Below are 13,320 nucleotides of genomic sequence, written 5' to 3' on the forward strand. Positions count from 1 at the left end.
TCGTGTTTGTTGGTTTGTTTTTATTTTGCGAGTTGGTTATTAGATGCTGCTCCAGCCGGCCAGAGACTCCCCCGCCGCCCCGCCCTCTCCTCCCTGTGCCGCAAGCAGCGGGCGCACCTCGCAAACAGAGGGCGCCCTTACTCCTAGCAAATGGGCGATAGAAAACCGATCGGTGCCTATGCCATTCCCTGGCTGACGTCGGGGCAGCATGAGTACGAGCATTTTTTCTTTTTTTTCGCCGATGCCCGTGATGCCGCCCCCCACCACGATGCCGCCCCGGGCAACCGCTACTGCTACTGTGGTTACTTACAATTCCCGAAAACCTGTTGAACAGGATAGTCACTCCAGCTGAAGTCCCATGGCTGAACAAAACACAATCTCCCTATTGTTGTTTCCAGAAATTTTTATCTGCCTACCCCGAATGAGTCTCTTAAAAAATAATGTTGCTCTTCTGCTCTTTGCAAAAAAGAAAAGTTGCCTTACGCTTTGCATTGTTCTTTAAACTCCCAACATTCAAAGAAAAAAGGATAACATTCGTTAAATAATAAGAGTGCACGAAGAGAGTGGTGCGCAGGAATGAGCAGCTAATGTGTTCCCAACAAAATTCAACATTACCATTTATTGCAGCAACCCTTAAGGTGTCTGAACATTTGTAGAACTGGTAAACTAGTCACAGTACCTGAAATGGAACAATGTTACAAAGGATGTTCAAACAGGATCCACCCGACTAATCAGTGCGTAACCTTCCTTGAGAAACGCTCTTTTTCCCTTCTTCCTGGCCTCCTGAACCATTGGCCACAGCTTAGAATGAGCCTCCCTGTCTTCTTTGGAGAAATCTTCACTGAAGTGAATAAGCATTTCATTACATACTTGGGCTTGGGCTGAGCACCTGCCCCTTTCCCGATGGGTGCCCAAAGTGCCCTAAAATTGTAATTAAAAAAAAAATGTGTGTGTGCGTGCGGAGTCCTGTCTGTGTTCCTTAACAATAATAGTTAACTATTAATCACAGTTTTGCTAAATAAAAAGATCTGACTTGCATCAGTCACATGACTACCCATTAATCAATGATCGCCCTTGACGGCAGAGCGCGCTGGTTATGAGCCGGGAACAAGCTCGCGAAGAGCACGCGCACTTTCTTGCTACCAGAGAGCAGAGTGAAACTGACCCCCCCCCCCCCACTTGAAACGTAAAGGCAAATAGGGGAAGCAGTTAGTGTTACGTTTTTGCCGATTTGTGCAGGTAAAATAAGCGTTTGTGCTGCTACGGTTTCTGAGATATTAAACTTTATTTTATAGGTCATTCAAAGGTCACCATCCCCCCAGACTGCTCCAAAACAGACCAAAACGGTCTACTTTTTTAGTGCTACGTTTGTGCTGATTTGTGCAGGTAAAATTAGCGTTTGTGCTGCTAATGTTTCTGAGATATTCTGTTATGGTATTACTGCTGAAAAATGTATTTTTCAAATGACTTTTAGCTTTGTGTGTTCACTTGTTCAATAAAGTTCTGTTAAAAAAAACTCTTCTTATTGTATTTAATCATCTAAATTTGTAATGAGTGTAGTCTTTTTTTTTCTTTTTTTACTTCAGTCACTTTTTGTTCATAAAACCACGATGCAAATGCTTGAGGATTTTTTTTTAGAGTGGGTTAAAAAAACTTTATTGAAAACTACATTTGAACATTTTACACTCACATAAACACTTTTTGAAAAACGAACAAGCTAGCAGTCTTTTGCATCAAATACACATTTATTGGCAGAAAAATCTATTATTTGGCATTACTGTGTCTGACGGATTCTTAGAACAGCGTGTTAAATCTGATTTCTGAACAAGGTAAACTTACATTTAAAATACTGAGGTTTTAGTTACTGAGTTAATACATGATATAGCTAACTGTCTGGATCAAAGGGATTTTTTTTTTCAATGTTAACCATTGAAAAAACCCAGCAATTGCAAATTTGCAAATCTGAGAAAACTTTTAAAAAAATGTTTCTTGTATGACTTTCAGTGAGAAAATGCATCACTCATTCCATCATGAGTCCATACATTTCCTTTAGGGAATACACTCATTAAATATAAACTGGTGACCAGATTATCTCAGTGTACTTTCCATTCATGTACACCTCCTTTACTCTTTCACAATTCCATAACCACATTTTTGTTCTAACTTTACGTCTTTCAATGAATTGTTAAAGAAGACATGGATTTGTTGCTGGGGATATTTCACCATTCAGTTTTTTGCCGAACTGTGAGGGAAGGTTCTGGCCTGAACTGTGACCAGTGTTTAATAGTCCAGATGTATGTGGACACAAACGGTTGAAGCATTATGGTCATATATTTGGGGCTGAATATAGTTTATTTAACTCCAACACATAAAAACTGATACAAATCAAAATAACACATCACTGCGATCCTGTGTTACATCACTTAACGCTTTACAATGGCAAAGACTCAACAACTGTGACAAACAGACATAACTGAGGTCATTTAGGATTAGAACTGAGTGACTGAATATAATTAACTCAACTTGTGGATCTCACCAGAAAGAAAATGAATCCTGTAAGTCCTTTAAAAACTGGGTGGAAGATCAGACATGTCAGTGAAAGAAAAGCTTATGATAATTTCTATGAAACCAAATCAAACAAAATCAGATAGTCAAATGAATAAAAAACAGTTTGTACTCAGATGATCTTTTAAAATACTAAACATTTAAATACTTGTCTCAATAATCCTCATAGAAACAAAAACTATATACTGAATTTTTTTAATTTAAGTCATTTGACACAAAAGTTTAACAAAACTCAAAAGGAATCAATTACATGTCACATATCATATGTATTTAAAAGTTAAAATAAAATAACTAATCAGTGACGACATGCATATTCTCAGTGTCTATTGTACTGCCGCGAATGTCCAACAATTTTTTCACTGACTGTAAGGTTTTGCGGATGAATACAACAAAATAAAACCAGTATCAGTACCAAACAAAGAAGATTTATTCATAACAGACAGGAAAAGCCCCAAGGAAGCCGAGTTAACGATAAAAACAGAGTCAACTCTCGCGGCCCGGTACCAAACGACTCACAGACCAGTACCGGTCCGTGGCCCGGGGGTTGGGCACCGCTGAATTAGAGTATTTTTCATGAACTTGATGAAAGTGATCAGCTAGCATTGTGGGTTGTTTTTTAAATTTTATTGTAAGCCACAGTAGTTATGTTTCTGCGTAGTAACAATATCTTAATTTAGAAATTTTTCTTCAGTATCACAAAAACAATTATTGTGATATTTTCTCCTGTAAGGCTCCAGTCAACCGCGCACCATGAATTGGAAAGTTACTAGATGTAAAATGATTCTTTCAAACTTTTTTCTGCCTGTTCTTTGTTGATTTTTTTCCAAGCTTCTGGAATGACAGCAGGTGCTGCTTCATATTCTTGAGCAAAGTTACGGTTGTATTTTGTCATTACATATTTCCAGTAGTCTGATGCCTCCAGGCTCTCATCCGGTTGAATTTTCCAGTCTTTGAGAATTTCCTTGTAATTCTTATAAGGGTGTGGTTTATATTGTGTTTCAATGCAGCAAAAGTTTTTGTGACTTTTCACATTGGAAGAGCATAAGTCAGTGAGAAGTATACCTGTTGAGAATTTCCTGTATTCACCCAGACCCTGTGGCCTGTGCAGTGAAGACGTCGCCTCCGCTGCCTGATTTACAAACTCAACAACTATGTTTCAGAATATCTTTACTACCATGTAGTAATGTTACAACCAACACAAAAATTAAAATTTTCATACTTATAAAGTCATCCAGAGGGCCAGATTAGATTCTTTAGTATTTTTGACATTCTTGATTTGTAGTTAGAAGACGTAAGAAATTACTTTTGATTACTTGATCATTTACAAACTGCATTGGCAAGTTTAAACTCCTTCGTTGGGGCACTCAAGCACCCCTAAAGTTCATCATAGCATCCCTAAAAAGAAGTAAAGAACAGTAGCGATAGTAATTAGTCTTCTACTGTTATATTTTCCCAACTTGTCTATATGGGACAGAATGGGTTAGAATGAAAACAGATTTCAATGTCCAGTGTTCGTGGTGTCATCATGCTAATGTCATGACGTGTTTATGACAACGCTCACACAGAGGTAACGTCTTTAAAAAAGCTTAAAGAAGTCCATAGAATATATGCATTGATACGAGTGGAAGCATTTAACAGGATTCATTGCAATGTAAACATTGTTTAAAAAGAATGACTGCCACCACACTGACATTAATTTCTGCACTTTTGCAACTGATGTACCCGATACTGTGTTGAGCCTGCACAATAAAAGGAGGATTTGTATCAATTTAAAAAGTGTAATTTACAAACAGCTCTTTGACCAGTTTGCTTTTTGTCCAGGTATTTGGAGTGGGAATGTAATTTTTATGTATGTATTGAATTTTTTTTTTTTTTTTTTTTGGGGGGGGGGGGGGGGTGGCTTACATCTATGTGGTTAAGAGACTGAAACAATATTGTACATGTTACTCTTCTTATCGCCTTTACAACAAATAGTTCTTTAATTTATTGATCAACATAATTGATTACTTTGATAACCATAAACCAAATCTGTGATTATTCTTAGACACTAGGTCTAGACAATAACTCATCCAACTAATTGGGTTGCTTTTAACAACATTTCTACTGTTTATCCAACTGAATTAAGGTTTACAAAGGTGAAAAGGGTTGAATTTGTTTGTAAGCAGCATATCGCATTAGTGGGACTGTAACCATGATAATGTGATTGGGAGCTGAGCAACCTTAAAAGTTTGACCCTAGCCACTGGAATTAGGGAATTAAAATAATTTGATTCATAAATCACACCAGATAGAAAATGAATGATAGTATAAGTCACTTAAAAAGTACATGTAAAATCAGGCATGTCAAAGAAGGAAAAGCAAATTTGAAATTCTCATACTCAATTGACTTGACACAAAACAACTTTTACTCAGATGATCTTTTAATACATTGAACATGTAAATATTTGACACCAGATTTCTCACAGAAACAAATTGTATACTGAGTCTGTGTATTTCTTAATTACTTTCCTATATAAAAAAAAGAGGAAGAAAGAAAACTATTCATCCATAACAAAAAATGTGAGTATTTGACAAGAAAGAAAATGAATCAATAAAAGTTCACATATCATATCTATTTGGTTTAATAATAATAATAATAATAATAATAATAATAATAATAATAATAATAATAATAATAATAATGTATACTTTATTGATCCCCATGGGTAAATTACTCTCTCTGCATTTAACCCATTCACTCAGTGAAGCAGTGGGCAGCCACTAATCAGGCGCCCGGGAAGCAGTGTGTAGGGACGGTACCTTGCTCAGGGGTACTTCAGGGTAGGCATTCAGTGGATTCGAACCTTATATGGTATATATATGGTTTACCAAAAAAACACAAACAAAATTCTTTACATTTTTGAGATTTGATTATTTTTTCATTAAATATGCTAAATACAAACTTATGTGAAGGTGATCAGTAATTTTATTATTTTACTTTACATCTAAACGGGGCCTTTTTGTCTGGAGTTTGCATGGAATCTGTCCTGGTACTCCGCCTTCCTCCCACAGTCCAAAGTCATGCAGTTAGTGGGGTTATGTTAACTGATGATTCTAAATTGACCATAGGTGTGAATGTGAGGGTAAATGGTTGTCTGTCTCTCTGAGTTAGCCTGGACAGATCACAGACTTGTGATCTGTCCAGGGTGTACCCCGCCTCTCACTCTATGGCAGCTGGGATAAGTTGTATCTCCACCTACATTACCCAGAATTGGATAAGCGAAAGAGAATGAATGCACTGTTTACTAACAGGATCTTTATGTTGCCTCCTAAAATATTGAAGAGTTTTCTTTAGTATCACAAACAAAATATCAGTGATATGTTCTTCTGTACACCAGAATAAAATGAGAAGGATTACATGTAGTTATTTGATGTGAAATGCTTCTCTGAGACTTCTTCTCTGCCTCATCTTTGTTGATGTTACGCCAAGATTTTGGAATGTCTGGCTGAAAATTTCCTTGTAATTCTTATGAGGATTATTTTTCTAACGAAATGAAGATGATTACAAGTAGTTACTTCCTGTAAAATGATTCTTTGACACTTTTTTCTGCCTGACCTTTGTCGATGTCATACCAAGCTTCTGGAATGTCTGCAGGTTCTACTTCATATTTTTTGGCAAAGCTGCTGTTGTATTCTTTCATTACATATTTCCAGTAGTCTGAAGCTTCAAGGCTCACATCTGGTTGAATATTCCAGTCTTCATAGATTTTCTTGTAATCCTTATAAGGATGCCATTCATTGTTTGTATCACTGCAACGAAATCTTTTTTCACTGATTATGTCGGTTGAGCATGTTTCAGTGACAAGTTTTTCTGACCGCTCCCAGCTGTATCTGCCCAGACCCTTTGGTCTATGCAGTGAAACAAAGTGCTCAGTATGGGCTTTTCCTCCTGCATCACAGGGAGCTTTGCAGAATGGACACTGTTGGCCACAACCAATCAATTTGTTGAAAAGCTCATTCTGAGGCTGCACATGGAGATGTTGTAGTTTCATTTCAAAGGTAGATTTTTTGAACTTCTTTCTAAGAGTTTCTGTCATGTCATTCACAGATGCCGTGAGACAGTCAGCAAACTGTTCCTTGTCAGCATTGTTCAGTATCATGAAAGCACCAAGAGCATCCTGGGAAATGACCAGTTTATCACCAAGTTCTTTCCAAATGTCTTCAACGAAAGCTTTCAAGTCATCACGCTCTCTGGTTTTGGCCTTGTTGATGGCAGAATTTATGCTGTCAATACATGACTGCAGATGTCGGTCCTCAAACTCAAAAACTGTCGACTCATTTGAGAAGCGCTTCTTTATTTGTTTGAGTATCCATGTCTTTACATACTTCTCATATGAACAAATATAGCTCAGAAAGTTTTGAAAATCCTCCTTGTAAAGCAAATCCAGTAAAACTGAATACTGTAAAGACATTCTTGTGCTGAACTGCTCGAGTTTCCTCATTTCATCAATGATATTAAGACCCAGGGAGCGATTAACAAAGTCTTCAACAGCAGGCTTCAAACATCGATTTGTGAATTCTTCTGCCTTCTTCTGACACTGGTCTCGTTCATGAAACACATCTTTGAAATCATCACAAAACTTTTCCTTGTTTTTAATCAGACATCTGTACGGATCGTTTTCTTCTATGAAATCTTCGTGCATTTTCTGAAACTCTCCGGCTGCGAATCCACAGATGTGCTGTTTTAGAGAAACTTCAAACTCAGTGTTTATCTTGACATCTTTATTGTTTTGCAGCTTCTCATCAATCATGTGGAGGATCTCCTGGATGTAAGTGTCATGGTAATTGTTTTTTCTTCTCACTTGTTCAGTCACAAAGTCTGTGCAAATATCTATGATGCTGTCAGCAAGCTCTTGAACAGCCATTATGTGATTCTGACCGGTGAAGAACTGTATCAATCCTGTTTTAAATTTCTTGAACCATCCTTCAGCTGTAATTTTGAAAGACTGTTTTCCACACTCTTGCAGAGTCTTTTCACTTAATAACTCATTTGCACGGCTCCCCCTGTGTTTCAGATTTTCTCTGAGATAGCGGGACACGTTGTCTGTGACATTTGAGGTTTTTTGTTCAGAGAGAGAAAGTTTTTGTAATGTTTCCCTCCACATGTTTTCAAACTTTTTGTCCAACTCAGTGTCTGTCATTTGGACTTTTTTCTTTCGACATCTTTCAATTAATGCACACACTGCTTTTTGAATCTCAGTTGTATGATTGTCTTTGATTTTATCAATTTTTATCATTCCCTGTCTGTTTTCTGCTGCTGCTTCAAGCTGATACTTTACACCAGTTTCTATTTCACGACGAAGGACCTTTGCACTGTTTGAGAATTCCTCTTTGTATCCTTCAACCAGATACACATGACCCTCTGTTTGCTTGAAATATTGTGTCAGATTGTTCAGAATCTTTGTCTCCCATGCAGACAGCACTGTGGAGGCTTCACTTTTCAAAGATTCGAGAAATTCTCTCATGTCAGATGTTTCAGATTTTGCTGCAATGGTACCAAAATTGTACATTTTTGTTTCTGCATCTCTTACCCAGGTGTACATTTCTTTTCTGAACTCCCACTCCCATTTGTTGAACTCTGTGCAGAGCTTCATGTATGCATCAGCTACGAGGCTGTTTCTGAAGCTGAAGATGAAGTTTTCATGCTTTACTGCATTCCACAGACTTTTCACCCACTCTTTAAACTCCATGATATCATTAGCAGATGATTCACAGTCTCTCACTAGTTGGATGATGTTTTTCTTGAGCTCATATACAGCCTCACTGTATCCTGCACTGACTGGTGCCATTGGTGGGTTTCCATTCCACAGTCCAGGAATGTACCAGTTCCCAGTGTCTGGACTGTACTCCATCACATCAGTGAAGCTCTTGTTCCCCTCTTTCTTTTCCATTTTGGCTGCTGCCTGAGTCATCTCATTTAACTGATCCAGGAGCAGTTTCCTGTCTCGTAAGTTCTTATCATGGGCTGAAACATCCGACACATTCTGGTGAACAAACTGACATTTAGGCTTTTTGCCTACCTCCTTCATCCTGAGAAAAGCGTGCACAACTATTTGTAGGATGTCTTTCATGTCAATTAAATTCTCCATTGCAATGTTGACTATGGTGACATCACTCAGTCCCACAACAAGTGTTGCAAGCTCATTGTCGTGCTCATAGCTGTTGTCCAGTTGTGCAAGTTCTGGTGACTTTAAGCCCTCAGTGTCAATGATCACCATGAAGTCACAGTTTAGGACATTTTTCATGTCTTCATTGATTTTGATGAGCAACATAAAGGCACCTCGAGTACATCGACCACTGCTGACTGCAAACTGCACTCCAAACATGGTGTTAAGGAGAGTGGACTTTCCTGTGCTCTGAACTCCAAGAACTGTGACTACTCGTATCTTTCTGTTTGGAGACACCAGGTCACTGAGCTGAGAGAGAACATCACTCACCCATCTGAGAGGGATGTTGGATGCATCTCCATCTACAAGCTCAAGAGGAAATCCATCAAGCAACAACTCTGCACACAGTTTGGGCAGATCCTGCAATTGTTGACGTGATCTGTCTGTTTCTGGAAGAGACAGTGAAGCTTCATAGATCTGACCCATTTCACGGAAGAAGTGTTCAGTCCCCAGTGAGCTGTTGGAAATTTGTCTGTCAATTTCTTCAATCTCCTCTTTGTTCTCGGAGTTCTTGCATTTTTCTTTATATTTCTCCCTGAGTTCAGAAAGTTTTTCACGAGACACATTATCGAGGTTCATTCGCATCCATTTCAGGAAATAAAACTTTTCTGTTCCTGGGCTTGATATCCCAGTGATGAAGTTTGTCATAGCTGTTGATATCTCATAAGAGTTCTGCTTTTTCCGCAGTTCTTGTTTCTGTTTCTTAAGATCACTTGTATGAGTTGCTATAGTTTTAGACCCAACATTTCGAAGTCGAAATTCTTCCTTCTCCAACGAGGTCAGTGTTTTCCATATTTGTCCTTGTCGGGGAAGCTGATCTTCTTTGTATTTATGGATGTCTTGAATTTCTTCAGTGATGGTTTTTGCATTTTTCTTTGCAGTCTGGCACTCTGGAGCGTTTTCATCAACCAGGATTCCCAGTTCATGGGCAGCGTCCACCATCTTCTTTATTTTCATCTTTAGCTCTGATTTCTCAACCACATTTCTGACTGTTTCCCTCAAATCTTTTACAAAGTCTGCTTCATTTTTCTGCTTTGTCTTAATAATGATATTTTCAGTCAAGCCCAACTTCAATACCACTTTTTCCAAAACATCTAAATTCAGGCGCTTGCTCTCATAGTTACCGACCAAGAAGATCTGTGCTTTGTGGTTTTGGCTTTTAAGCAGATTGAACACAGACTCAGATTCAGAATCCAAATGGTCAAAGAAGACAAAAACTGCTGCAGATGTCTGACACAAAAAGGAGTATTGTGTTTCAAATGAAGCAATGTCCCCACGAAGGTTAGCTACAGCCACTGGCTGACTGAAAATGTCAATGTTTGTGTTTCCACAAGGAAGATACCAAGTAATTTCAGTCAGTCCGTTGGAAATTTGTCTTGGACTGTCACCACACTCCATGTTGTGGTGAACAAAGGTGTCGTGGTACTGCTGAGAATTGCTCAGAAGCTCATTAAGAAACTTGGACTTGGACAAGGAGCACTCACCCAGTCTGACAAAAGAGACCATTGGAAGTTCAGAGAGAACAATTCTTTCTTCAATGAAGCCCTTTGACTGTGAAAGAGACTGAGGTCTGTACTTTTTAACAATGTCTCTCATGGCCCACAGCATGAGTGTGCACTGTCCTGTGTCACAACTGGGGAGCAGCAGAGGGACAGAGAACTGACACATGGACATTTTTAGTGCCATTTCCTGCTGTAGAAAACCATCAGAACACAGAAAGAGAGCAGTGATTATGTCGAGGGGGTTCACCATGCTGTCTTTGTTTGAACTGCTGACCAGATGTTTAAGACTGAACTTTTCACTCACTGATTGATCATCACTGTTTGATTCAGGCACTGATGTGCATTTCACATTCCTAGCAGTTACATTAAACATCATAATTTTCTTTAGAAAATACCATGGTAGGTCTGATTTACACTTGGCAGGTTCATCAGTGATGGTTCTCTTGTCAATCTCAAGTATTGTGCTGAGTGATAACTTCTCTCTGTAGTTCTGCTTCAAGCCCATTTCTTCCAATAAGCTCTCCAGGTGTTTCACTGTGTATAGAAAGATATGTATTATTTCCAAAGTAACTATTGTCTCTTTAGTATTGCAAGACACAGATCTAAAATGAATGGCCTTGTTCACACAAGAACTTAAATTACGTGTTGATCTGATCTATTGTGCCCTCTGTGCTAACCTTTATAGGTTATAACGTGTCTAGTGATTATTCTGCAACAGTTTATCAAAATATTCATTAACTGTACCTTTCACCTTTTCACAATTTGATGTTTTCTATGCTCTATGAGGATAAAATATGGATTTATGATATTCAAAAACATTGCATTCTGTTTTTATTTTCATTTTAACCAGTGTACCAACTTTTTTCAAATTGGGGTTAAATTTGACTTACGTGTGTGTGTGTGTGTGTGTGTGTGTGTGTGTGTGTGTGTGTGTGTGTGTGTGTGTGTGTGTGAGAGAGAGAGAGAGAGAGACAACAGACTGACCTTTGGTTTCATCCTTTATGTCTTCAGGAGTCTGGCTGGACTTCTGTTCCTCTGGTTTCAGGTTGTCTGGCTCTGAGCTCTTCATGTCTGTCGACTCTTGCTCAGTTTTTTCCTCTCTGCATATAATCACTGTGTAGTTCTCACTTTCACCACCAGGAGGGTCCAAATGCTGAGAAACTGACTCACTGCTGATATTAAAAACTGTTGTCTTCACATGACAACAAGACGCTGTGGGGATAATGATAGTAGTATTGATAATATTAATAATCGTTGTATTTACAGAGCTCACATCATATCATGTCTTTCTGCTGTGGCAATAAAAAGCATAGAGCTGACTTTACCTCCTGTAAGCATCTGCTGACAGTCATTCCTGCAGGTAGAACTTGGTACTGATGGAGGGTCATTTATTTCCTCACAGTATAGGTCAACAACTAAATCTTCATCATTGTTGTCCTTTTTTTTTTTTACAAATGATGATAAAACACGAAAAAACACATGTAAATATATTTTTGCAAACACAATGTCTCCAGAGAACAATATCTGTTTCATATATTTTACCTCCATTGTTGATACAGAATCTTTAATCCAACATTTGCTCCAAGTTATTCAGTCAGTTTCTCTCTGAAAGTAATGAGAGGAAAATATATAACTATTTATGCCCCAAAGACAGTTTAATATTTCACATTTTGAAAAAGGCTACAAACTCTCTGCCTCTCTCCCAAACAATTTGAGTACTTTCAAAAAATTAAGCAATAGAAAGCAATTAAACAAAACACTGTGCACGATTTTCATACTTTGCAGCCCTGTGCCTTAAAACATGTGGGTCCATACAAGTGTCAATACAGTAACAAACACCATATTTTAACGTGGTCCATAAGAGCACGTGGCACCAGGACAAACTAGGTCACAGGTCGATAATCAATTCTGAAATCATGTCATTGGATCTGTGGCCTTATGTTCTGCACACTTGGTTGACGAGTGGAGCTGAGCAGTCAGCTGATCACCATGGTGGTGAGTTGGATCAGTTGGTGGGGAAGCTACTGGACCAGCATCTCTAGCAGAACTTTTGATGGAGGCTGGGGACAAGCAGTATGTGGCTCGGCCAGTATCTGAAACAAAACCTCAACTATTTTCTGCTTCTGCACTACTGGCAGTGAAATTGTTGTACTATTGCTGTAAATCACTTCCTTTCAGTTCTTCATACAGTGTAGTGCTGCAGGGATTCTGACCACTCCTCTTATACTGTTAGATGAACACTTTCATTTTCACTCAGGATCATGTGACTTTTTGTAAAGGTGTTCAGTGCCTCATTTCCTGTCATTGTGTAAGGCGGTGTACTGGACGCACAAACTTTTAGTTTAACACCTTCACTTTTACTCAGGTTTGTGTAATTACTTGTACACAGGGGCGGATCTAGAAGGGTGGCATGGGGTGGCAAGTGCCACCCTAAAATTATCCCTTGCCACCCCAAGTGCCACCCCAGTTTTGCATATGACAGTGTTGTTTATTAAAATAAGATAGAATTAACAGTTTGAGCGTAGTTACAGTTAAGAGTGAATATAAATGCTAAAACTGAATATATTGCATAGTGTCTCTCCCCCCCCCGCCCACATTAACAAATAGTTCAGCCCATAGCAGGACCGGCTTTTTTCTTGTTTTCAGTAGCAAGCAATGCTTATGATTGTGCCAGAGCACATTCTGAACAACACCATGGGAGTTTCGGATTTTACACAGGTGGGTTGATGTTACACTCTGTAAATGGAAGGAAGGTGAGTGTTATTAACCCTCTGTGGTCCACTGACATGCTTCACCTCCAAATCACATGACTGATGTAAGCTGACATAGCAACAAGCTGCAGCCACGCTGAGTCTCTATTTCAGGCCACATTGAAAGTTCGGACTTCAAAGTTTTTAGTTTGATTTTAATTACAGGCCAGTAAATCCATCCATCCATTCGCTTCCATTTATGCTTTTCAGGGTCGCGGGGGGCGCTGGAGCCTATCCCAGCTGTCATAGGGCGAGAGGCGGGGTACACCCTGGACAGGTCGCCAGTCTGTCGCAGGGC

At 38.8% G+C, this 13,320-nt stretch overlaps 1 protein-coding gene across 1 annotated transcript in view; it reads right to left on the reverse strand.

The window, feature by feature from the left end:
• Positions 1-5,661: 5,661 nt before the first annotated feature.
• Positions 5,662-13,320, reverse strand: part of LOC102211472 (up-regulator of cell proliferation-like) — a 9,690-nt gene continuing 2,031 nt past the window's right edge. Inside the window, exons 2-5 of the mRNA XM_005751985.2 lie at positions 11,815-11,877; positions 11,598-11,709; positions 11,257-11,484; positions 5,662-10,806 (exon numbers count right to left, since the gene is read on the reverse strand). Of these exons, the coding sequence (XP_005752042.1) occupies positions 6,116-10,806; positions 11,257-11,484; positions 11,598-11,709; positions 11,815-11,820 (5,037 nt within the window). The 5' untranslated portion in view covers positions 11,821-11,877 and the 3' untranslated portion in view covers positions 5,662-6,115. The remainder of the gene's footprint in view (positions 10,807-11,256; positions 11,485-11,597; positions 11,710-11,814; positions 11,878-13,320) is intronic.

This window comes from Pundamilia nyererei, unplaced genomic scaffold, assembly GCF_000239375.1.
Source record: "Pundamilia nyererei isolate P.nyererei 1_Seehausen unplaced genomic scaffold, PunNye1.0 scaffold00336, whole genome shotgun sequence".
NCBI lineage: Eukaryota > Metazoa > Chordata > Actinopteri > Cichliformes > Cichlidae > Pundamilia > Pundamilia nyererei.